This window comes from Nannospalax galili, unplaced genomic scaffold, assembly GCF_000622305.1.
Source record: "Nannospalax galili isolate Female #2095 unplaced genomic scaffold, S.galili_v1.0 scaffold525, whole genome shotgun sequence".
NCBI lineage: Eukaryota > Metazoa > Chordata > Mammalia > Rodentia > Spalacidae > Nannospalax > Nannospalax galili.
The window spans coordinates 2,653,605-2,680,005 of NW_008353937.1; the positions used below are offsets into that span (position 1 = coordinate 2,653,605).

The following is a 26,401-nucleotide window of genomic DNA, read 5'->3' on the forward strand; positions in this document are numbered from 1 at the left end:
CATGTGGTGCCCCGGCGCGCGCCCCCTGGCCTCCCCCCTCCCACCGGCTTCCTATGCCTCCCCCCCTCCCCCCCCCCCCCCGGGCCCCCCGCGTTGCCCGCGGCCCCCGCGGACCCCGCCGAGCCCGCCGAGCCCGCGGCGCCCGTGGAGCCCGCGGAGCCCGCGGAGCCCGCGGAGCAGTCCGAGTCCGCGGAGCCCGCCGAGCCCGGGGAGCCCGCGGAGTCCGAGGAGCCCGCCGAGCCCCAGGACAGCCCACAGCCCAAGGGTGGGGACGCCGGTGAAGGCGGTGACGGTGCTGAAGGTGAGGACCCCGATGAGGATTCCCACACTTCCACCTTCAGCTGCTGCCTTTGCTGGAGCCCGCGGAGCCCGCGGAGCAGTCCGAGTCCGCGGAGCCCGCCGAGCCCGGGGAGCCCGCGGAGTCCGAGGAGCCCGCCGAGCCCCAGGACAGCCCACAGCCCAAGGGTGGGGACGCCGGTGAAGGCGGTGACGGTGCTGAAGGTGAGGACCCCGATGAGGATTCCCACACTTCCACCTTCAGCTGCTGCCTTTGCTGTTATCACCGCCTACAACTCCGAGTTGGCCGCAGAGCAGGCGCTGTCCGCGCCGCGCTGCAGTGGGACTCCCGCGGTTCCGCGGGACATACCCCCTTCGGCGGCTCCTTTATGGCCGCCATGAAGCGGCAGAACGTGAGGACCCTGTCCCTCATCGCCTGCACCTTCACCTACCTGCTGGTGGGCGCTGCGGTGTTCGACGCCCTCGAGTCCGACCACGAGATGCGCGAGGAGGAGAAACTCAAGGCGGAGGAGGTCCGAATCCGTGGCAAGTACAACATCAGCACGGATGACTACCGCCAGCTCGAGCTGGTGATCCTGCAGTCCGAGCCACACCGCGCTGGCGTCCAGTGGAAATTCGCAGGCTCCTTCTACTTCGCCATCACCGTCATCACCACCATAGGTAAGGGGTGGGTGTGCCGCCAGCCGGCTCCCTGGGCTCCGGGGGGAGTCCTGGGAGGTAGCGCGCGCCCCCGCCGCGCTGAGATGGGTGCGGGGTGCCCAGAGTTCAAGACGGCGGCCCACTGGGGTCGTCGCACAGCGCCCCCTTTTCTCTGGAGGAACCCGCTTCCTTTCCCGCGTCTTTGCGTCTCACCTCTGGGGACCCCACCCAGTGATTTCCACCGCGCGCTGGTGTGTGGGCCAGCTTGAGAACTCCCAGACAGAGTGCTGTTGCCTGGAGGGTGGAGGCGCCACTTTTGCGAAAGAGTGGGGCTCTAAGAATAATCCCAAAGCCGACACCCACCCACCTCCCGCCCCTGTGCGGGCTGCGCTTCCCTAAGTGGGTTCCAAGTCGTACACTTACTACCTCTGGAGGAGTTTGGGAGAGAGCTGGCCTGGCACCAAGGTGCACAAATCACTTGGGTGACAGAAGTGCTCCTGGGGCCATGGGAGGGGGGCACTGATTCTTCAGCATGTGAGATTCTTTAAGACCCCCCCCCCTTTCTTTGAGTTGTGGAGCTTAGAAGGTTTGGTTTCTGGGAGGAGAATTTGCTCTTCCGTGGTTGGGATGGGGGGTGGCAGCAGGTGACCTGCTCTGTCTGGCGTTCACAGTGTGACTGTGGGTGAGGGGAGGCTGAATGTTACCTGAAAACTGGGAGAGTTTAGCTCTGGGGAAAGGGTGCATCTGTACAAGATGTGCTCAACTGTTCCCACACCCAGGACACTTTTCACAGAGCAGCCTCTGGTGGGTTCCCAAGACTACATCCCCATTGAGGCTGGGGGTTGAGACTCCCCCAGACTTCTGCTTGGAGACCTGTGGGAGTCTGGGTAGGTCCTTCATCCCAAGGGATGTGTCAGGTGCCCTGCTGGCAGAAGGTGAAGTGATGCCTCAGGTTGGCCACTTGCCCCACCATGGCAGACTGCTTATGGCCAGATATCTCCTTGGATCTGCAAGGGCCAGTATGTTACCTCAGAGGTGGTCTGTTCTGCCCTGTGCAGAGACCCTCCCCCTCCACTTATCATCCTCCCCTGGACCTCCCCCTGTAATTTTCCCTTGAGAGTTTTGTTCTGGAAAGTTCTGAATGCTGGAGGGGGAAAAAAAGAAGGGGGGGCTGTGGAGAAGAACAACAGGATTTCAGGGTTCTATATGCAACAGGGATTGCCAGCCCCAGAGGGGCTGTCTTTCCTTCTTGCTTGAGAAGACTCAAAAGTCATCATGTTTAAATGTTAACTCATTGGTGCACGTTTTCATGTTTGGAAGGAGGAAGTCATTTTTCTGTTGGCTATATAACCAGTTTTGCTCCTGCTGCCCATCCCCCTGCCCAACCAGGAAGAGGTGTTCCCCACCCCCCCCCCACAGTATTTTCAGGTTGCAGAGGGAGGCCAGTGAGCCACTGCGTCACTGCTGTGAACTGTGGTGGAGGTATGCTATGCAGAAGTGCAAGTCACTTCATTCTAGGGGCAGGGGCTCTTTGCTGCACGGCAAGAACATGCCCGTGACACCGAGGAGGAAAACTCCTGGTCCCCTAGACGTGCCTTTCATGATCTACCTCTGACAGGGGAATTTAGCCAGCAGCCTGGCTCCCTGTAGTAAAACCAGCACAGAAAACTGTTGGCTAGTCCCAAGAGGTAGGTGACGCAGTGAGGAGAGGGTCTGAGTTAAAAGCAAAGGCAGACCTAGTCCAGCATCCCTTAAAAAAACAAGTGATTAACCTGATGAAGTTCCCCTTGAGGTGCGCTTTCATTATGGATTTGATTGGCAGCTCTGGACAGGAGCTTCTAAGGTTTGAAACTGAAGAAAACGTTGCCCAGGGAAGTGGAACCAAATTCAGGCTGTTACCTTAGCCCAAGGGGAGGGGCTTCCTCACTGCGGGGGGGGGGGTTCCTGAGATCCGGAATCCCAGCTTTGCCCCCCTTCTTTTCTTGGTTCTTCAGCTGAGTTGTGGAAAAGAAAGGTTGGAAAACACACACATTCATATGTATACATATATACAGGCTCACACGTTCACACAAACACCCACATACACTCATGCACACACATACACTTACACACACTACCACACATACTCTCATGCATACACATGCATGCACAGACACACATGCACACACATGCATGCAGGTACATGCATGTTCATACCTGCACACACTCACATGCATACACACAGACATGCACACACTCACATGCACAGACACATTCATATTCACATACTCTCACATGCCTATACACACATGCACACACATGTATACACACATGCACACCTATACACAGACACACATGTACACACACCTGCACGCACACTCACCTGCGCACGCGCGCACACACACACACACAGGTGTTTCAACAGCTGTGTTTTAATAAAGAGATACTATGCCTGGAGCTCATAGACTTGGCTCAGAATCTGGAGCCATCCTGGAAGATCCCAGGAATTTCATTTTCTGACTCCTGACCTCAGTTTCACCACCTCTAGGAGGGCTATTACACAGGTGGCTACCTGCCTTTGTCTGGCAGTTGTGGGCATGCAGGATCCCTTCTCCCCCAGCCCTGCACAAAGAGCACTTAGTAGGTGTCAAATCCAAGGTCTTGGATCTTGGTATTGGCTAGTTGAGACTTCCAGCTCTCTGGCCCAGGAAGCTGCTTAGCAGAGATGCTCAAATCTATGGGAAACAAAGCACCTTTGCAGGTAATTCTGTTTTCTGTCTTTCTTTTTAAAAATACAATTGCAAATGAAGGTGCTCTTAAGCCCAGAACAAAAGCCAGCCTAAGCCGTACCTCCTGGGAGTGAGCTGTTCTTTTTCATCTAAACCTTGAGTGATTTCTTGTATGTGTGTCTCAACTTTGAGCCTGAGATTCTGTGGTTGTGGTGGAGCCCCTGGTGCTGGCGTCTGCTAATGAACGCTGCTTCTCAGATGCACTTATTAGCTCACTCTGTGAAGTGGATTTTCAAAACATATATAATTACCACTTCACTTGGAATCTGTGGTTGTGCCTTCATGGAAGGCTCTGGAGGCTGCTGCCCTGACTAGCTCTCTGGGGAGTCCTGCCCATGGCGTCCACCCTAATGGTCAGGGACAAGGGCCAGTTCAGTCATCTTGAGAAGGGCAAACGTGGTTATATTATTTGTCTGGTCCTGGTGCCCATCCCTTTCCTCCCGGTGGCTTCATGTCGCTGCCACTTGTAGCTCTCCTGACTTGGATGGAGGAGCCCTCATTATACCCTGCTGACCTTTCTGATTAGCTGCACAGTTGGAGCACCCCTCCCCAGACCTGTTGATGCAAGTGGGGGAAGTGGGTGGTGCTGGGGCAGCGTCTTCAGGGGGTGCAGGGGATTAGAATTGTTTCTGCTTGGGGCTCAGGTCTTGTGGCTTGTGTAATATATCCCTGGCACAAACTTGTCACTTTAGCTTGGGGGCTTCAAGCTAAAATTGTGCCTCACAGCTTCTTGACACAGTGTACCAGAGATGGGATCTCCATCACACTTTTTTTTTTTCAGTCTAACATCTGTGATCTAGGTTGTTCACTTTCATGATCATTAAAAAAGATGATGCCAGATGCCATCTGCAGAGCTGCAGGAGACTCTAGAGACTGGTTTGCTGTGGGGGATGGAGGGTGGGCTTGTGGGCTTTTCCTCTCTGGCTACAGTTTGGGGTGTGTGTGGGGAGCATACCAAAACTCCCAGCTGCTTTAGTCTATCTGAAATTGGGGTGCTGCCATTAGCACTGAGGTGACTGGTTTAGGATTGAGGTTTGTAGGCAGGTGTGGGGCTCACTGAGAGAATGCCTAGAGGTCCTGCCCCACTCTAGACAGCATCAGGCCCCTTCCTTCCCAAGCCTTGGGCAGATGTGAACACACTTTCATGAAACTGGCACCATTTACCATGGGTTCCGAGGAAGTGCTTGGTACCAGGTTCACCTTCCTGTCAAGGACCTGCCCTGCGTTGACTGTGCTGCCTGCTTCTGAGACTCTGGGGACAGTTTAGATGACAAGATAAGGCCTGGCCTTGATAGGGGGAGCTAGAAGCCCAACAGTTGGTTGTAGTCCAGCATGCAGTACAGGCTCAGCTAAGCCCAGTGACAGCCCTAATGTACCCCATGCCACCCATGGGGACCAGCATACACGGCATGCTTACCCAGCAAGAAATCCCTGTACAGCCCCTCACACAGTCATGGACCCCCAACCTTCCTCACTCCCAGCCATGTGGGTCCTGATCACTCTGCCCCAGGCCTAGGCCGCCTTTGTTCCCTGTACCAACTTTGTTCAGCACTGTGCCTGGCACAGAGCAGGGATCTCATAAAGGACTGCAGAAGCAAAGCAAGGAAAAAGGGCCAGACAGGCTGGTGCCAGAGGGAGCACAGACACCATTCTCTCTCTCTCTCTCTCTCTCTCTCTCTCTCTCTCTCTCTCTCCCTCTCATCCATGAGCTGATGAGAACATTGCCCCACTTGACAGAAGACAAAACTGAAGCACTGGGGCAGACAAGGCAGTGCATACTAAAGTGTGTTGAAATCCATAATGCAACTAGGATGTCCTTACCACAGGCTCTAACTGGGGAGTCATCCCAGGGACCGTGGTAGGTCTGTGTGCTCCACCTGTCACTATGCCAGGAACCTGCTTAGCCAGACCCACATGATGGGCAGCCCCAGGGGCAATGAGGTTCTGGGTTCATGTTCAGTCTACCATGCCAAGGACACAGGAGGTACCCGAAGACAGCTGTACTTTCCCAAGCCCCACCCTAGCCTAGTGCTCTCCTGCAAGAATGAGATGAGAGCAGTGACCCCCAGGAACCTGCTACCATCACCTGCTCTGTCCTGGCTCACCTGAAGTCCACAGAGAGCACAGTAGGAGCAGGGGATGAGTGAGGCTACAGTGAGGATCTGCTGCTCCACGAACCAGCCTGCTCCCACCTCTGTCCACGAAGGCCTATGCACACAGGCACTCAGTCAGTCTAACCACACACTCGCTCAGTCATCATGCCACCCACCACGTGTCATTCAGTCATCGCCCCATCCAACACCGTATCACTCAACACTTGCACTTGTCATCTCCTCCCCATCTCCCCTCTCATTCATTCCCATCAGCCATTCATCATCCAGTCCTCCGTGCACGTGGCCATCCATCCATGCAGCGCTGTTCCACGCAGTCCTGCAAGCACCTGTCACTGAATCTCTTCTATTGATGTACACCGCAGTCCTTGCACTTCTCAGCATCTGACAGCCGTTAACTTGTCATTCACCCCATCTGACATGGCATCAGTACTTTCTACACAAACTTGTCATTCATTCCCCCAATCAGAAAGGTGCCCGCCTTTCACCCCGCACCTGCCACTGCCTCACGCGTTCCTCCACAAGTACCTCTTCCTCTCTCCTATCACCATCCATCCATGGCGCTCCTCCACCTGACACGGTAGCATCACCATTTATCCTGGTTCCCTCTATCATCTGTGGTCACTGTTGTACTGATCAGCTTCCTGCATGCCTATCACTCACCCATCAGCCATTGAACTGTTCTGTTTTCTACATACATGCAATTCCTTCACTCCTCCACCACCATCTAATTTGGCTTTCCATGCTTCTGTTGTCATACCCGAGCCTGCCGCTGCCTCACACTGATTACACACCTCCTATTAATAACACACTGCCTCTTGTCATTCGGACCCCATAGAACCTGCATCCATTCCTCTCCCATCATCCTATCATTTGGTCCTCCACCCACAGGCCATGCACTCTCCCACTCACCATGACATCACAGGGTCTTCCATGCACCTGCCATCCATAATTCTATAGACCATGACATCACTCAGCCCTCCATGCACCTGTCATTCATAATTCTATAAGCCATGACATCACTTCATCCTCCACGCACCTATTCCCTCCTTTATATACCATGACATCACTGTTTTCCATGCATCTGTCATTCATTATCCTATATGTGACATCACGCAGTTCATCCCTCATACAAAATGCACCTCACTCATTCTTCTATACAAGTGACAACACCCAGTTTCTGTGTACCTGTCACTCACACCATACACTTGTCATTCGTTAGTCTATATACTATGATATCAAGCAGGCCTCCATGCACCTGTCGCTCCTCCCTGTATACAACATGACACCCCTCAGTTATCCCTGCACCTGTCATTCATTTCCCTAACTATGACATCGCTCACTTTTGCACACATGTGTCATTCATTATTCTATACACCATGAAATCACTCAGTCTTTCATACACCTGTTATTACTTCCCCTATACAACATGACATCACTCAGTCCTCCATGCACCATGGCATCATTCAGTTCTCCAAGCACGATGTCACGGTCCTCCATGCACTATGACATCACTCAGTCCTCCATGCACCATGACATAGTCAGTTCTCCATGCACCATGATGTCACTCAGTCCTCCGTACCATGACATTACTCATCCTATCCTCCATGCACCATGACATCACTCAGTCCTCCATGCACCATGACATCACTCAGTCCTCCATGCACCATGTCACTCAGTCCTCCATACCACGACATTACTCATCCTATCCTCCATGCACCATGACATCACTCAGTCCTCCATGCACTATGACATCACTTAGTCCTCCACATACCATGGCATCATTCAATCCTCCATGCACCTGTCACTCATTGGCCCTTGTACCATGATGTCACTGGGTTCTCCATACACCTGTCACTCATGGTCTCCTGCACTGTTTTGTTACTGGTTCTTGTGCCCCCATAATTCATTGCCTGTATGCTACTGTGTCCTTCAGTCATCCACCCACCCGCCATTCTTTTCTCCATCTGGCCGCGTGGCGTGGAGTCCTCCACACAATCGTCATCATTTTCCTCTATCACATCATGCTCAAGACATCTGTCATCAATTCCTGATTTCCACTGTGTCACTCAATTGTCTACACACCTGTCATTCAGCTCTCCACACACCGTTGGATGACGGGCTAGCTGTGCACTCATCACCCACGGTTGTCTCTCCTCCCTTGGCTTTTCTCAACTCTTCTCTCCACACACCCTTCCTTCTTCCATCTTCCCCAGCACTCAGCCCTCCACCGACGGCCTCGCTCAGCCCTCCATGCTCATGCCGTTTATTCCTTGCTCCGCCTCGCTCAGTCCTCCACACACCACTCACGCGTCATCCCGTATCGCCGCCTTTCATGCCCTTGCCACTCATGTCCCTCTCAGCTCTCCACGCACCTGTCATTCCTTTCTCCGCGGGGCCGGTGGTACCCAATTCTGTGCTATCATTCCTCTTTATGCCGTCACTCAGTCCTTCAACCTGTGGCCTAGTCTGTCCCCTGCTATTGCATATCACAATCCTCACACTCAACGTTCACACCCACACATGCCTGCCAGGGCATCACAAAGTCCCCCTCCACCTGTCACTCATTCGTCCTTCACTAGTCTCTGTGCGCCGGTCATTCATTCGCTCCTTTCCCACCGCATCACGCAAGTTCACCAGGCACATCCTTTCCAGCATCGACGCTGTGTCGCTCACTCCTGCTAGTTCACTCACTGCCACCACTGCCCGTGTGTCAGTGGGTTCTCTGTGAACTTCGTGCTCCATCTGCCGCTGTCTCACCTCTTCCTCCATAAACTCATTAGTTTCCCTGTCTGGTGTTTTGCTTCTTCCTCCATGAACATGTCATTCATTCTCCACTCACTTGTCTTTGCCATCATCTGTCATACCCACTCCTTCCTCCTTGAGCCCATGGTGCATCCCCCATCTGCCACTTGGCTCTCCTGCCCCTGCCTTTACTTCCCCACCTGGGAGCACATCACAAGGGGCTCCCTACACCTGCCATTCATTCCCTTGTCTCCCCTGTATCCAAGGTTCTCTGAATACCCGTCATCCATTCTCTCACCTGCCATTGTATCTCGAACTTCACATGCGCACAACATTCCTTCCCCCACTCGCCGTGATATCACGCTCTCAGACACCTGTCACTCATTCTTCCAGCCTTCCCAGTACCATTCAGCCACATACTCATTCCTGACTACCACTCACTCACCCTGTCCTCCATGTTCCTTTCATTTGCTACCCCCTCCACCGTTGTGCCACCAGTCTCTTAGGTACCCAGTCCCCCAGCAAGTGACCCCACCCCTCCCAACTGGTGTGATGTAGTCATTCACTTGGAGTTGATTCCAGGTGGGGTATGATGGCTGCTGGTGGGGGAAGGGCAAGCTGAACATGGAACCCTGGACTGCTTATCTGGACCCCAGGAAAGAGCCTAAGGAGGCTGTGGGGCTTGGAATATTCCAGGGTCTGATCATAAGGAGGCATCCATGCTGGGAAGTCCTGGAGATAAATACTTATTTGACAGAACCTGAGTGCTGAGGACCTCTGGCAATTGAGGAAATTAGTTTGGTATTTGCTGGAGACAATGTTTTAGGACAGGGGAGCCTAAACAAAAGAAGTGGAAGCCAGTGTGTATTGATTTAGAAAATGACTATCCTACCACTGGAAAGGAGAGGTAGTAAGCGATGATAGAGATGCTTGCAAGATATGCAAGAGCGCCTCCCCTCTCCATGCTCACCTTGTTATAATTGTGCTTTTTCTATCCTTTCATCTGAATGAATCAATTGTGCATAGCTGCTTGGAGCACAGAACCCTAGAAACAGTGACTTGAGCGAACAGAAGTTGTGTCTGTCTGATTAGAAACCCTGGGGCGGGCAGAGGCCTGCAGAATCTCACTCCAATCTTTCTGCTCAGCCACTTTAACTCACAAACTCTGACCTACACACATTTTCTTTGACTCTTCTGTTGTTGGAAAATATTAAGGATTAAATACAAACATTTATTGACTTTATTATAGTAGGTTCTTAATTTTTGCCTTTATATTTATAAACATTTGTTTTATATTCTTTAGGTTTATTTTTTCCTAACTTCATATGCTGGCAATCACTAGTCATTTTCCTTTCTCTTTGAAAAATTAAAGAAAAAAAAAAGTACTAAAGGCTATGTGTTTTCCTCTGTTTTCCACTTTGGCTGCATCCTATAGTCAAATATTTGTAAATAACTCTCAAGTGAGTTTTTCTCATGATTATTGATCTGTAAATGATTTTCAAATGAATTTTGTTTTCATCACCAATTATCTGCAAATAATTTATGAATTTATTTTTAATTTGTGTGAGTTTTAAAGTCACAGAACACATATGCATATGAATGCCTATTAGCACTGATATTATGTTAGATTTTATTTCATTTCAAACACTTAAAATGCATAATTTCTGTATTTACTTAAAATTTTTTCTTTGTAGTTAAAGGATTACCTTCTATTGAGTCCTGCAATTATTTGCAAAGAACATTTACGTGTTGAAAAATAGTGATTATTGGCTTAGATCCACACATGTTGAGCTTAGTACTCAGTACCTCAGGTTACCACCGCTTTATTAATGTGTGCCTTAAGTGGCCACGTGCTCTGTCCAGTCCTCCACTGCTCCAGTACCTTCACATCAGGCCCCTTCCCTCATCTGCTCCGGTCACCTGGCTCTACTGGTGTGTCAACATGTATTTCTTGCTTTATAATCTGATTTTCACTATTATTAAGTCTGCTTGACTCCCGAGGAAGATCCATTAGAGTCTTGTTCAGTGTTTTGTGGCCGAGCTTTGCCACTTTCTCCTTATACCTGGTGATTTTTGCTTCATGTAATTTGAAGCTAGGTGGTTAGAAGCATAGAGGTTCATGTTGTTTTTTTCCTTGGTGGAGATTATAAGCTTCTTTATTGTGTTTGATGCTTTTTTTGTCTAAACCTCTTTTCTCTCTCTAACAATTCTGGTGCCTGCTTTCTTTTATTAGCACCCATTATGTAAATGTTAATGTTTTTAGCTTATTTTTACACTTCTTCTTCTAGTAAGATTTTGATATGACTTGTAACAAAAGATTCAGATAGAGGTGAAAAGTCAGTCTCAAAATGTGGTGCTTTCTGTACACTGACTTCTGTAGTGACTGCAGTAGGGATTCACCTTTGCTTGGTGCTGGTTGGGCAAACGAACACAAAGGTAACAAATTCTCTGGCTGCTGTGCACAGAAGCACCTGGTACTCAGCCACACAGGTACGTGCTCTTGCGGCGTCACTGTGGGTTCACTGAGTTATATTCCATTGGCTTGGGGAACATCAATGAAGACTGTGCTGAACTGTGGCTACGTGGAGACTACCCAAGGCCCTGGAGAGCCCAGGTAAGTGGCGGTGACAGCTGGTCTCCAGGACCTACTGCACAGGAACATCTGGGGCTTGAGCTCCTTCGACTTTTCGGCTTCATCTTTCCTGGTAAGTTTGTTCTTGTGTTGATGGCATCACTGTTTCAAGTAGGAAGGATGGGGAAAGGTTGGAAGGGTTATGCCAGCCAAGAACATCCTTCTAACACGCCTTTCTTGAAGTCACACCCAACAATTCTGCCTCTATCCCATAGGGTGGGAGTGGGTCACATGACCACATCTTCCGTAGTCTCAGAGTGTGAAACAAGTCTGCTGACAAGCTTGGCTATGAAGTGTAGTAGTTGGAGATGGAAACCCTCAGGCCTACTTCCAAAGACAGAGACCACCAGCTGATGGTTTGACATCTCAGGGTATCCCCAGGGACCTCATAGACCCGAGAAGAGATGATGGAAATGAATTAGGCTGCTGGCAGGGGAACACCTCTGAGCTTACAGGGGAGGCGGGTGAGCAGGAGGAAGCTGTTATCAGGAGAGCACCTGAGAGTGCAGGGGGATAAAAGGGCGAGAAGGATGAGGAGGAAGCTAGAGACAGTGGTGGGTGAACCTCTCTGGCCACTTTCTTTTCCTCCTGGTTTCTAGACACCTGCTCTGTGCTGTGTGCCACAGGAGAGGAATCAAAACTATCTCTCTCATTCTCTTAAGCATCTGCCCAGAGCCCAGCCTTTTTTTTCCCCCACAAGTCGGGTGCTAAGTGCTCGGTCACCCTATTCTTTTTCCTCTCTGCAGGTGGCGTTACTCCTAACTGGAAAGGAGCAGCTGTGCCCCTTGCTGGTCCCTGCTGCTCCTGGATGAAGGCCTCCCTTCCCCAGACCCAGGAGAGTCGGTCATGAGAAATGCTTTGACTTTTTGCCTTTGGGTTTTGTTCTTCAGCTCAGCCCAGATCCATTCTGGGCATATGCAAGGCCCCTATCTGGTTTTTGGCTTCCTCTGGGGATGATCTAAGCATTGGTTTTAAAGGGCTGGTAAGGGAGGAGGACCACAGGCGTTATGCAACATTACACTCCCACAGTGCTCCCCACTCTGCCCCCTCCCAGTTGCATGCATTTACGGTGGCTCAGAGCCCTTACTGCTGCATACCAATCCACCATCCGATTCAAAAGACACCAGTGGCTCTGTTACCGACACGCATTGCTTCCGGTGCTGAACTTTGAAGTTGGCTTCTTGCTCACATGTAGCCCTGTCTGTCCCTCCACCCTGCCCTATTTAGACTGAGCCACAGGCTACGGTGGATGCCCTTACCACTCAGGATCCCTCTCTGTGCAGCCTTCTCCGGCTGCTGGGTGCCTCTCCGGTGTGTCCCGGCAGCCTCAGGGCTCCAGCCAGCGAGGCACCTGTCATTCTGTGTCATGCTCAGCTTTTTCTGAGCAGACTTTGTCCCCTGCCCCCTACCACCTCTGGCCAGGGACCATGTTCTTCACCTCCCAGTGGCTGAGGCATCCTCCCACCAGTGTCTGGCACTAAGCAGGCCCTCAGAGAATGTTTGCTGAATGAACGTAGGCATGTAAATGGGACAGCTTTCACGGGAGCTATATTTAACTGTTCTAGAATATTCTCTGGGTCTTTCAGAAAAGCAAATCCTTGAAAAACAGTGGTCCACGAATCTGAACAGCAGGTGTTTGCAAGAAGTGGTGGGTGGTCTAGCAGGAGGCTGTTTCCCCTTGGGAGGAGGTCCTCCCTAAGCACCTTAGGCTTCCTGTGTGGCCCCGGGTGCCCACAGATCTTGCTGTTTGCCCTTCAAGTCCCAGGACACCTGGGAGCCTGGCCTAGCTCCCCAGGCACTGCTGAAGCTTCTGGAAGAGGAAGCACTAGGAAGGGGTCCCTTCCCCTAGGGGCTCCCCTTCTCCAGCTCTGGGCGCAGTGCAGACTGCTCTGCTGCAGCTGTCAGTTCAATTCCAGGGTCAGAATGCTCCCGTCTCCCGAGTGGGAGGAGTCTCAGCAGTGGCACAGCATTCTAAGTTGCTGTAGCCTTAGACGCTGGCCCAGGTAGCCTCTAGAGTTCTGCTTCCGAGGGCAGAGGGTGTTGGTGGCTTTGTGTTGTGCAGCCCCTCCTCTTGGGGTGAACTTCCTCGTTCACCGGCCCAGCTCCCAAACAAATCCTCAGGTCCAGACTCCTGACAGGTGTAGACCCTTACATGGCTTCTCCTTCCCTTCCCCCCTCCCATCCCCGTCTGAAAAATCAGTTGGAAATGGCTGCTTCCCAGAGGCTCTGAGAAATCAAAGGAGACAGTGGCACTTGACTGGGCTTGGGATAACAAAGATAGACTATGAATAGGTTATTTGCCTGCAGTAGTCGATGCTGCATCGGAGCCCCCTGGCTGCAGGTGGCATGTGGGCTGCGGGGCCGCTGGGGAGGCAGGGCGCCCGGAGCCGCGGCCTCTCCTTGGATAAGACTTCCTGTGGGCTTCTGAGAGGCCACGGGCTAGGAGGAGGGGCGGCACCCTTTCTACTCTCCCGCGGACAGGCTTTTTCCTGCTGTTCCTCCTCTAGCTCCAGGACTGTCCGTTGTGCCCCTCCAAGGTGTTCAGAACCCTAGAACTACTACCTGGTGGGTCAGGACAGAGGGAGGTGGGCAGGAAGCCGGGTAGTATGTTCTGTGGTCTGGGCAGACTCTGGACCACAGCTGGTCCACCTGCCCCTCAGCACTCAGGCACTGCAACTTCGGTCCCTGCTTCTACCACTTCTGGCCAAGGCCGAACCTGAGCTGCCCTTGGCTGGTCTGGGCAGAGGTAGTGCCAGCAGGAAGGGAAGTTGCCAGATCCTGCTGGCCTTGGGCACAACTCCCGGGTCCCTGCAGGCATGGGGTGGGACCAGGTGGCCAGAGGAAGAGACTTGTGGGTAGGGGTAGGGGCTGTGGCCTGGGAAGGCCCGGTGCGGACACATGATGGCATTCACTTCCACACAGCTGTGACATTGTAGGACTGTTATGAAGAATGTCAGGAAATAGGCATGGGGGAAACTATGTTTCCAATTAGGGGTCAGTTTGGGCCAGGCAAGGACTTGGTATGGATCTTAGTTTAGGCTATAGTAACAATCCCACAGAGCTGGGGCTTACAAACAACAGAAGTTTGTTTCATGTAGTTCTGGAGGTAAAAGGCCAAGATCAGAGTGGCAGGGTCTGCAGAGGGTCCTCTTCTAAGAGAGTCAGGAAGACAAGGAGGGGTTCCACTGTAGGACATGAAGACACCCATGCCCTTTGGCCATCCCTGCCTTAGTCCTAAGCAAGCACAAAGGCTACTTTTTGTCTCTGTCAGGTAAAGTTTGAGCCTGTGAATGCTGGATGGTCAATTAGCTCTTCAAACTCAAGGATCTAAGAGGACTTACTGACCCATGCCCCCCACCTCTGCCCCATTCCAGTCTGTACAGGTGGGGCTCAGGCCATGGGTGGGTTGAGCCCTTGATTGGTTAAGCACACTACTGCTGATACCCTGCGGCAAAGGAGGATCCAGATGGAATGGGGGAGAATCACAGTAGGGGGGAGGATCACGGTGGTTGGGGGGAGGATCACGGTGGTGGGGGGAGGATCACGGTGGTTGGGGGGAGGATCACGGTGGTGGGGGGAAGATCACAGCAGTGGGGAGGATCACTGTGTGAGGGTGGGGGGAGGTTCCAGGTGGGGTGGGAAACCCATGAAAGGGCCTCAGAGTCCAAGGCCCTTCCCAGTGTCATGTCCCTTACAATGCAGGTGACTGCCCAGTCACTGGACACCCCAAAGTATCTCGCTCTTGCCCCTGTCCCTGGAGATGTGATGGTGCCTGAGACCACAATAGACCCCTCTCTGTCCAAGTGCCTGCCATGGACAGTGGGACTGTCCCATGGTGGGCAGTGTCCAGAGTCTGGGCTGCCCCTGCCCCACGCACTCTGCCCTCCTTCCTTTGAGGCCGTCCTCAGGCCCAGGGCGTTGCCATGGGGATTGTGCACTGGAGTCTATTTTGAGATCATGTTGGAGTGTGTTGGAGTGTTTTTAGTAATGTCTAGGCTGCCTGTTGGTTTCACTGTTTGCCCAAATGACTTGCCAGAGAATCTGGACTGGTTTTGCTCCTGGGCCACTACTTTTAGATGTGGAGGTCAGGTGGTTAGTCCCTGTGCCAGCCTGAGCAGCATGCACCGGATGGCGGTGCACAAGTGCCTCCCAAGCCTAGAGATGGGTGGTGGCAGGTGGAGTGGGACACCTTCTGCAGGAGGTGTCTGCAGCCAGGATTCAGCACTCCTAGCTGCCCGCTCGTCTGTCTGCTCCTGGCTAGTCCTGTCTACACATGGCGAAGGACCGGTAGATGCCCCGGGAGAGGGGAGGGCCCTTCAGCCGAGAGAAAGGTGTGGTGAAGGGCGGAAGTGGAGGTGCTGTGAGGGTTGGTCTGAGAGTAGGGGCCAGCACACAGGATGCAGGGAGGTGGGGTCTGGGGGGGGTGGCTAGACTCCAAGTCCAGGCTCCTCCCATCTCCTATTGGGCTTCGTCATTCTCTGTTCAGCTCAGTTCTGGGCACCAGATGAGGCTCATTCGCCACATCCAGGGGCCCAACCCCAACCTTCCTTACTGTGATCGTGAGCAGTGTGGCACAGAGGGACCCTGGGTGACTGAGGCTGAAGCAGGGGCCACCATGCTTACCCCTAGCATCTGTCTGATTTTAACTTTATTTTCCTGCCTTTTTTCCTTCCTGTAGGAGAGGAAAAGGAGGCTCAGAGGGCTCCAGGGACTTTCCCAAAGCCCCATGGCATTACCCTGTCTCTCAATATCTACAGGCAGAAATCCTCCTCCAGCCCCTGTCCTCTCCCCAGGGAAGCCCTCTCTGATAACCCTGAGTGGCCACCCTGGCCAGCAGAGCCCTGGGATGGGGGGACATTTTCTCAGGTGACAACAAGCTGTTGGAGTTCACGGCCTCTGCTTGCATTCAAGTGTGTGCAGCCTTCATTGACTACTTCACTCTGTGCCTCAGTTTACTTACACAAGATATAGGGCTTTGTCATAGGAAGGACTGATGACCACGAAGTTCCCGGCACAGGGCTTGGCACCCCTTGGCTGCCCCCTCCCTCCTCCCTCCTGAGGCAGTGGCACTTTTATTACTCTCTCCCCTAGACTTGCTGAGAGTCACAGACCATCATGCCCAATCTTTCCCCCAATTCAGATCAGGGCCCAGGAAATCTGCCGAGTCAGGTTTGAATTGGGGAGAGCCAGCCAACCACGTGTCTGGGCGGTGAGAAGCTATTTTGGGAGAGAGTCAGGGAAGGAGCGTTTTGTTTTGTTTGCTCCTCGTGACTCCCAGAGGTGGTGGAGTCCTGCACTCCTGTCCTGGACAGCCAGTGAGCTCTGAGCCAGGGACAGAACAGTGAAGGTGATGGACTGAAACATTTCCTGACAGCTGGAGGCCACATTGGTTTGTACCCTCCCCTGTTCACTGTCAGCTTGTTCTTAAGCAGTATCTGAGGGGGCAGTGGAGGAGGAGGAAACGCAGATTCTGATCCACCAGAACTTATTTCTAGTCATTCCATCTGACCATGTTTCCACCCACCACCTGTCCATTTACAATCAATGGTGTCCCCACCATCATCCACCTGTTTCCTCACCCATTTCCGTCCCTTACACGTACCTATTTGTATTATTTAGATGACCATCTATCTAGTCATCCATCCATCCATCATCATCTGTCATCCATCCATCCTCCATCCACATTCCATGTACATACCCATCCATCTCTTCATTATCTACCACCCCTCCATCAGCCTGTCCATCCCTGGTCCATCCATCCATCTGTCCACATTCCAAGTACCCAACTATCATTACCCTTTTATCTTCCATCCATCCATCATTCATCATCTTTCCATTCATTATCCATCCATCTGTCCATCTGCCCTCCATAATCTATTATGTATCTGTCATCCATCCACAGTCCATTAACTGATTGATCCATATGTCCATTATCTATCTTCCCATCCATCTGTTCATCCATCCATCCATCCTCCATCCATCCCTCAACTCTATCAATTCACCCATCCATTCTCCCTCTTTTCTATTCCATGCACCCGTTGGTCTGTCCTTTCACTGTCCATTCATACATCTATACACTCATTCACTCATCTAGCCAACCTCCATCTTCCATGCCTCCTTCAACAATCCACCAATCTATCAGTCCCCATCCATACCCCCTCCATTCACATTCCATGTATCATCCATCAATCATTCGTTCATCCTCTTTCCATTTACCTTCCAAGCATCATCCATCCATCTATCTCCCCATCCATCTTTCCATCCACGGGCCCACCCGTTCATTTCCAACCATGCTTTCACCCATCTATCCACACGTTTGCTCCCAGTACCTTAAGTTGGTGTTTCTTGTACTGGGCCTCACAATGCATGGTAAACAAGATGTACTGTTGTTTACCCTCTTTTTCCTACTAGAGACCACCATCTGCAATGAACTTGGCATACATGATGCTTGACTGTGTGATTCGTCAGTATCCCTAATTTGGAAAGATTTGAACAGGGTGGTGTGGTCTTAGGGGTGGGGGACAATATAAGCACCTGAGCTAAGGACTTCTGAAGATCACCTTTCAGCTTCAGTTTGAGGGCCACCTATGAGTCTTCCTGTTCTATGCTGTGACTGTAGCTGAGGGAAGAGCCTGGGGGCCTGGCCAGAGAGAGGGAGAAGGGTCTATGTTCTTAAAAGGACCATCTAGAAATCCAGGGATCTGGAGCTCAGTGAGGAGTCGGGGACAGGACAATTGATGAAAGGGGGAGGAGGGTGGGGAGGCAGGTGAGGCAGCCTTGGGTCTAGGGACAGGAGAATGTGTGTCTGTTGGGCACAGTTGATAAGGCTGTGTCTCTGGCAGGATCTGGACATGTCCTAAGGCTGGCTCCTCGACCACTGTAGATGAAGGGAGCCGAGTGCATGGGCTCCTGGGCACCAAGGTTCTGGTGGCTTGTGCTTTGCATGAAAACACCCTCCAATGGTGCACTACCCAGATGCAGAAAATCTGAGTAAATCTCTGATGCCCCCAGCTTACTCCTGGTCCTCTATGGTGGTTTTATTTTTTTCCCAAGAGCATTATCCTTGCCTACTGCAGGGCAGTAAACTTGAACTCTGTTTCTTGAGGAAATTAATTGCTTTGGGGACACTGGGTTAGGTTGATCCAGGCCCCTCCACCAGCTTTCCCTGTGGTATTTGCTGTTGCCTTGTCAACTCTGGGTTGGCCACCTCACTTCCCCTGGGTGAGAGGAGTGGCTGTCTGTCCCCTTCTGCCCCGAGGTTCTAGGGTTTAGGCATGTGGGTGAGTCCTTCCACAGAATGGAGCAGAACTTTTTGGGAGTGAGATTGGAGCTGGCTGGCACCGAGAGGTGTGAGCTCAGCGTGGGCCTTTGTGCACTGTACAAAGATGGATCTTTCTGGAGCTGATAGTGCTGCCTTGTGTTTGCAGAGTAGTTTATGGCTTTTGAAAGCACATTCCCATGTATCTTCTGATTTGAATTTTGAGCATTGATTAAGTGTTTGTATGTTAGCAGTTGGTGTGTGATGTGCAGGGTATAAGACTCAGGGGCCTATACCCCATCATGTGGATATCCTGTGAGTAGCCGAGACATGCTTTAATGTGGGGTGGGCCTGGAGGAGGGCCCCATATTCCTCATGAGATGCAAGCCATCCTCACAGCACACACTGCTGCATGGGCAGCAGCCACAGCTCCAGCTCCTCACACATTAAATTCTGATGCCAACACAGAGTGGGAGCCCAGACCATGTTTGTCTCATCTGGCAGCATCAGACTCATAGAGAACTCTGGTGGGCCACTGAGGCCTGGGTGTCTAGGTCTGGGCAGGGCTGGGACCTTGCCATGTGTAGGCTGGAGCTCCTGGCCACCAAAAGGTATGTCCGGCAGTACAAAATCCTGTGTGCTTAGGAACTCATAAGTAATCACATGGCACCTTTTCTCCCAGAAGACCTTTAAGTCCCATCTCACCCCATTTAGAAGGTAGTACGAGTCACAGTTAATCATTCCCAGCTCTCAGAGGGAGGCTCCCACTCTGGAGGATTGCCAGGGCAGGCAGCATCAGCAGAAGTTTCCTTCGTAATGTGGAGTGGGGATGGGGGAGGGGTCCCAGTGTGAGGGAGCAACAGGCCAGGGACAGAATAGGGAAGAGACCCTCTACACATATGCAGCCCCCATACATGCCCTGCATGTTCAAGGTTCACCCTTAGCCATACAGACAGTCCTAGCTTCTGATGGTTCTGTTTTCGTGGGTCAGAAGTGATATGTGTCTGGTCAAAAACCTAATCCAAATTCTGAGTTTTTGTCTTCTCTGAAGCTAGTGCTCTGCAGGATATTATGTTCCTGGGAAGTGGAAGATGCTGCAGCTCCCACTCAGCCATGTGACCTTCAGTGCTAGTGCTCTGCAGGATATTATGCTGTTAGGAAGTGGAAGATGCTGCAGCTCCCACTCAGCCATGTGACCTTCAGTGCTAGTGCTCTGCAGGATATTATGCTGTTAGGAAGTGGAAGATGCTGCAGCTCCCACTCAGCCATGTGACCTTCAGTGCTAGTGCTCTGCAGGATATTATGCTGTTAGGAAGTGGAAGATGCTGCAGCTCCCACTCAGCCACACGACGACAGAACACCAAAGACACTGTAGTTTGCTGCACTAAAGTGGTCAGCAGGCACATTAAAGGCATTTCTGACTTTCGGTATCTTTGATTCATGGTGGGAATATTGCAAAACAAAGCCCATCACTAGTGCATGACATCTGTTTTCAACAGAGGACCAGCACACGAAATCCTGGTGTTGCAATGTCCTAAGGAGGATACATGGGTTTAGGGTCAAGCAACTCCATGTGCCAGATCCTGTGCTGTGAGACATCTGTCTGCCAGGCAGACTTGGTGTTTTGTGGAACCTCTCAGGGGAGACACCTTTCATTGTGCCCACAAGCTGGGGAAGTTCAAGAGCAGATGAGCATCACCAGAACTGCTGTGGGTCTTGGTCATAGCTTCTTTATGTTCCATGGATGGCAGCATCCATGCTAAACACATGGAGGGCAGCAAGGACTTCAGCAGCCCCATCTTGGATCATTTCAGCAGCCTCCTGTCCAAAATTTTAACTGAAGTGAAACATAGTGTAGAATTGTTTATCGTAAACCTTGCAATTCAGTGGCATTTGGATTTCTGTATTGAGCAACCATCACCTCTGTCTAGTGCTAGGCATTTCGTCACTCCAAAGCAATGCTCTGTCACCATTAACAGTCACCCACCTCTCAACCACGAATCCACTTTCTGTCTCTGTGGGGTTATTCTGGGCATGTCTTACAAATGCAATCCTGCTGTATTTGGCCTTCAGGACCTGGCCCCTTCATTTAGTAGAGTGTTTTGGGGACTCATGCATGCTGTAGTATGCATTAGTGCCTCTGTTTTATTCCAGGATGATATAGGTCCATACCACACTTTGTGTGTTCCTTGCTTCAAAGAGGTTGGGGGTTTCTGCCTCTCCAAAGGAGTGTTGCTGTGTGCACACAAGTATGCCTATTTCCTGGATTCTTGTTCACTGTCTCTTCTGGGGCATGTTCCTAGGAGTGGGGCAACTGCCTTTCATGGTCATTCTGGGTTTGACGTTTTCTTTTCTACATGTTCCGCATGCCCCACATTCTGTGGTAGCCTGTTTGAGGGGGGATGAGGTGGAATGAGACACTCACTGAGGGTTCTTTGCAACTAGAAGTCAGAGAAATTTGTGCTGGGGTTCACAACTCCCTAGAAGCTTCCTGTCTCTCAGAGTAAAAGCCAAGGCCCTTACAGTGGATGCACATCCTACCAATAGGTCCCTGTGATCTCCCTCCATCTATAGACAGTGATGCCAAGGACCGGGGAGGGCCCAGCTCATATACTGTCTGCGCACTTGGCCTCTTCTAGTCTTGATGTTGAAAGCCCTGCTTGTGCCCATGCTGAGGAGTGTGAACAACTGATCCCTGTCCACCAGAATAGAATCCCGAACCAGGGCAAGCAGGGAGGGCTTAGGACCTTGAGCCACTTCATTTTTGGGTGATGACAAGATCCTGAGCCCTTCTTGCAGCTGGGTCTTGGAGTATGCAGTTAACTTACATTTACTGTACTTATCGATCAGGTAGGATTTAAGTCTGCCATTGTGCCACTTGTGTTTTGTATGCGTAATGCTTTGTTCTGTTCCTCTATGTCTCCACTGCTGGCTTCTTTTATGTTAAGTAGATATTTTTGAGTAAATCATTTCGATTCTCGTAGTGTCCTTTTGTGTTTGAATTAGCTTCTTCGTGATTGCATCTTAAAAGAATCTTGTTGGGGTTGGTATCATCTTATAACCTCAGTGGTTTATAAATTTTTTCAAATATAGATCCATTTCTTCTCACTATGTGCTGATGTATCATTGCTTTGTAGACTAAGTACCTGTGTTCAACACTGATTTATTACTGCTTTATAAATTAAGTAGTTGCCTTTTAGCAGAAGGAGAATGATGTCCCTGTGTACACTTATGTAGTTCCCTTTCAGTGTTCGTAATTCTTTGTGTGAATTTGAGTTACTAACTACATCTCAGTCGGATGGATTTGGGGCAGGTCTGCCAGCAATGCACACGCTCAATTCTTTTGTTGTTTATCTGGGAATCTTGTCACTGCTTCATTTTGGGGAAGGACCGTTCAGCTGGGTATAGAATTTTGGGTTGCCTCTCTCTCTCAGCATTTTGACCATGTTACATCATTGGGGATATCTTAATTTCCCTGTTTCATGAAGGGTAGTTTCGCTAGATGTAAAATTCTTGGTTATCATTTTCATTCAGCATTTTGGCATCATTCCATTAACTTCTGGCCTCTGTAGTTTGGGGATGAGAAGTCACCGTTGAGGAATCTTGTTGAGGAATACTTCCACACAATGGGTCGCTTTTCTCTCCTTTCAGGATTCTGTCTTTGCCTCCTATGCAAAGTGTTTTAGCTCTGAGGTATCTGGATGTGGCCGTCTTGGAAGTCATCCTTCTAGGCATTTGTTGAGCTTCTTGGATTGACATCTTCAGCACATTTTGGACGTTTTTAGACATTATTTCTTCGGATTGTCTTTCTATCCTTCTCACCTGACTCCCTGCAAACACCTGTGAAATGAACATGAGATACTTTAGTAAGGCATTGGCAGTCTGTGAGGCTCTGCTCTTTTTCTCCTCAGACTGGGGCACCTAGAGGTCCAAGGTTCCAGCCCTGGTTCTAACCACTCACCCATCCACCCACCATCCTGAGAAGAGCTGAGGCTTTGGGATCAGAGAGCCTATCCAAGTGTCACTGGCTGAAACACAAATGGCTATTAGCAACAGAAGCAAGTTAGAGTCCAACACTTTCCCTATTTAGCCTGTTTAGGTGAAGAAATTGTGACCCCTCTACTTGAAGTTAATGAATTAATGATTCTTATGAAGAATGCTTATTGGTGATAGACTAGTGTTTTATTATAATTTCTCATGTGCAGTTTGCTTCCAGATATGGAGAATTCTTTTAGGAACAGAATTTGGGAAACAGAAGGAAAGGGTCTCAGGACTGCCTTCTGAGTGGAGGGTAGAGTGGCTGTTCCTGTATTTTCATCTCCCTTTTCTGTCTTTGTGATTTTCTTTAGTGAACAGGCATTCTTCCTACAACTAGCTAGCTGCACAGTGGGAAAGTCTACGAAGTAGAAAGGGCATCTGGGGGTCATCAGGATTGGATGGTGGGGGAGTGGCTGGACGTCTGGGGGTCATCAGGATTGGATGGTGGGATATTTGTACTTCTTTGGCCTTGGGTATGTGTCTCTGTCCCTTCAGGATCTGGTGACTGTCCCAGGCCACACAACTCAAACATGGAGAAGGCCCACCAGGACCAGGGCCATCTGTGTCAACTGTTACAATGATGATGACTGTCGTGCTTCTGCTGGAGATGCCAGCCTGCCTCCTTCCCTGGTGGTGTCTCACACTGGTTGATGTAAATCGATCTTGAGAGATGCACAAGTGTCCACCCCAGCAACTGTCATCCTTGGCTTTCTTTGGAGAAGGGTATCAAGGACAACACTCTGCTCAGGCATGGTTCTTTCTCTGTGGGGCTTCGGTCAAGAAGCTTACATCAGCGGATGCTTGCCTTTGGGAATCTTGTTGGCATCCCAAGGCCCAGAAAGGGATGCTGCACCCTACATCCATCATACATGAAGCAAGCCTAGCACACACTAAGGCTGTGAGCTTGGGTCATGCTTCAAGGGTTTTGGAATCCTGTCTCCTGGAGGTGTTCTCATGGCCCTGGGGAGAGGGATGTACTGGCAAGGCAAAGCTCAGTATGGATAAAACAGGTTCTGGAATGGCCACTGCAGAAGGGCCAGAGGCCACATGAAGCACGGTGGCAACCCCTCAGATAGCCCAGAATCTCCTGTGTCAAGGTCAGGGGCTTTCTCTTCCCTCTGACCTTGCCCACAAGTCCTGCTTCACTGTAACTGACACCTGGTCTCTACCCACGAAGCATTGAGGCTGACACCACTGGCCTAGGAAAGCCTGCAGCTCCCTCCTGCTGAGCTGTCCCAGCCCAAAGCTGGGAGTGAGTTTTAGTAGGGTGTGTGTGCAGTGAGTGATGCCTGTACTCAAGGCACGGTCCAGCATATTCAAAGGCTCAGGCAGAAACCACTGGAAATAGAATCGTATGCCCGAGGCAGGTTTGTTTATGACATTATAGGCTTGGAAGCCAGAAGAGAAAATCAAAGACCTCAAAGGGACCAGGTGCTGACCTTGTGTATAAGGAGGCCTCATCTATGTTTTCTTCACGGTTTGTTATCCTCTTTTCTTTTTCCTAACATCATAAAACCTATTAGTGTAACTCGTATTTTTAGCAGAAGGACACAAATACTAGAATTATTCAACGACTTCTTATGTCTCTGGATAGTCTGTCCTCTTTTCAGTTCTCTTCATTCTTCATTGATACAATCATGATACATCACATGTCACAATCATGATACATCACATGTTACAATCATGATACATCACATGTCACAATCACAATACATCACACATGATACATCACATGTTACAATCATGAAACATCATACACGATACATCACATGATACAATCATGAAACATCACACACATGATACAATCATGATACAGCACACACATGATACAATCATGATACAGCACACACATGATACATCACATGATACAATCATGATACAACACACACATGATACATCACATGATACAATCATGATACATCACACACATGATACAATCATACAGCACACACATGATACATCACATGATACAATCATCATACAGCACACACATGATACATCACATGATACAATCATGATACATCACACACATGATACAATCATGATACAGCACACACATGATACATCACATGATACCATCATCATACATCATCACATACACCTAGGAAACACCACATGTCTTAAGGCTCACAGGAAGCCTCGGAGGCAGCACTGTGTCTGCCTGTCATCCATGGGAGGCCAGGGCACAAGGAGCAGTCTGCTCCAGTCTGGGTTTTTCCACTCTGCTTCATGGACACAGGGACATCTCAGGTCATTGTTATGTAAGGGGGGCAGGTGCACGCCTGCCTGTCCGTAGGTGTGCCTGCTGAGTGTGCACATGCCTACGTGCACATGCGTATGTATGTTCTCATGGGTGCCAATGGCAGCGGTCTGGGGTGGTGGCAGTATCATAGCAGCTGAGGATTGCTCCGGGTCAGTTGTGTGTCCCTGGGCAAGTGACACGACAGCGTTTGGCCTATTGCTGTGTGCGTGCTATTTCTTATTCTAGTATAAACTTTTCAAACGTCAGCCAAACTTCAATCCCTTTTCTCCATGTACCTCCAGTAAGTCTCTCCACATTTTCTTGTAGGGATTTTTGGATGGTGGACAGAAGAGGAAAAAATGGGAGAAAGGGAAGGAGGTTTTGCTGGGAAGCAATGGACCAGAAGGAGGACCCCGGCTTCCATTGACCAAGGGGCCAATATAGATGCATCACCTGCAGCATATGTGTGTGGCTGACATCAGGAGCTTAGGATCCAGGCCCAGATCAGTCTGACTTGAGGGCTTAGGAAGACACCAAGACTCTGTGCCCAAGATCACAGGCATCTCCTCACCCACTCTGGGGAGGATACTGCTTACATTCTCTTTTCCTTGAGGAGATGAGTTACGAATGTAAACGATTTTAAGTCAACTGCTAGCCACACTTGCTCTCGATACACAGCGGTCATTATTGTTGCTATATTTTGTCTATGCCCAAACGCTATTGATTGATGGTAGTTTCTGAGGAAAATCCACCACGTGATATATGCTTGCTTATGAAAAAGATTAGTGACTTTCCCCTGTGATGCCTTGGACACGTCCCAGGAGGGAACATGGGCAGTTGGCCGTACCGTGTTCTGCAGTGTCCGGGCGATCACCCGCCAGAGGGCGCCCTTGCACCTCTGGTGGCAAGCGGAGGAAGTGCGCAGGCCAAGCTTCCACCATCCCTGTCCTGCCACCCCGTGGGCTCCTGGTGGACAGCAATTCCTGTGCCTCTTCCAGAAGCCGGCCAGCCCCCCACCCCCACCCCGCAATCCGAGCCTGAGACGTCCAGGGACTAGCCCGGGTGCACCTTCCTGTCTGGCTCAGGCTCACATCACAATCTGGGCGTTGGCAGGTGCCCCAGGGGCACCTCAGTGAACCAGAGCCAGGGTCCTGTAGGCTTTGTGTGGAGAGAGGCCATCTCACACCTTCCCTTCGCCCCAGGAGAAATTCATGCTTTGCAAGCTCACCATTAAAACCTGAATTTGGGGTTCATTTGTTCCCTTGAGACACAAAGTGAAAGACTAACTGGGAAGTGAGTTCCTTGTGGAACTCAGTAAAGCGCAGGAGGAGGGTGTTTTTGCATTACATAAAACACAACCTGCCAGGCTTTTCCCTGGAGAGCACAGAAAACCCTGTGAATCAGTCCCAGCGTGCCCAGGGTGCTCAAGATGGCTCTGTGGGACTCAGGATCAGAGTTCTGGGTGGGCTTGGGGGATGCAAGTGTCACAGCCCAACCTGAGATGAGAGGGGGCCTTTGCAGAGCCAAGAGGCCTCACTACAGCCTGACCCTCAGTATAGCCTCTGTGTAGCCAAGCCATGGAGCCTTTGGAAGGCGCTCAGCCTACATGTGGGCTGGGTTTCTCCCGATGCCTTTGTAAAATGGAGTCCACTGGTGATTCCCACTCACAGG

At 50.8% G+C, this 26,401-nt stretch overlaps 1 protein-coding gene across 4 annotated transcripts in view; it reads left to right on the forward strand.

The window, feature by feature from the left end:
• The first annotated feature begins 441 nt into the window (after positions 1-441).
• Positions 442-26,401, forward strand: part of Kcnk9 (potassium two pore domain channel subfamily K member 9) — a 40,701-nt gene continuing 14,741 nt past the window's right edge. For all 4 annotated transcript variants that reach the window (XR_607903.1, XR_607904.1, XR_607905.1 and 1 more), the window contains exon 1: positions 442-957. Coding sequence is in view for 1 of the 4 variants with exons in the window: in XM_008851074.1 (XP_008849296.1) it covers positions 666-957 (292 nt within the window). In the remaining 3 variants the exon portion in view is untranslated. The remainder of the gene's footprint in view (positions 958-26,401) is intronic.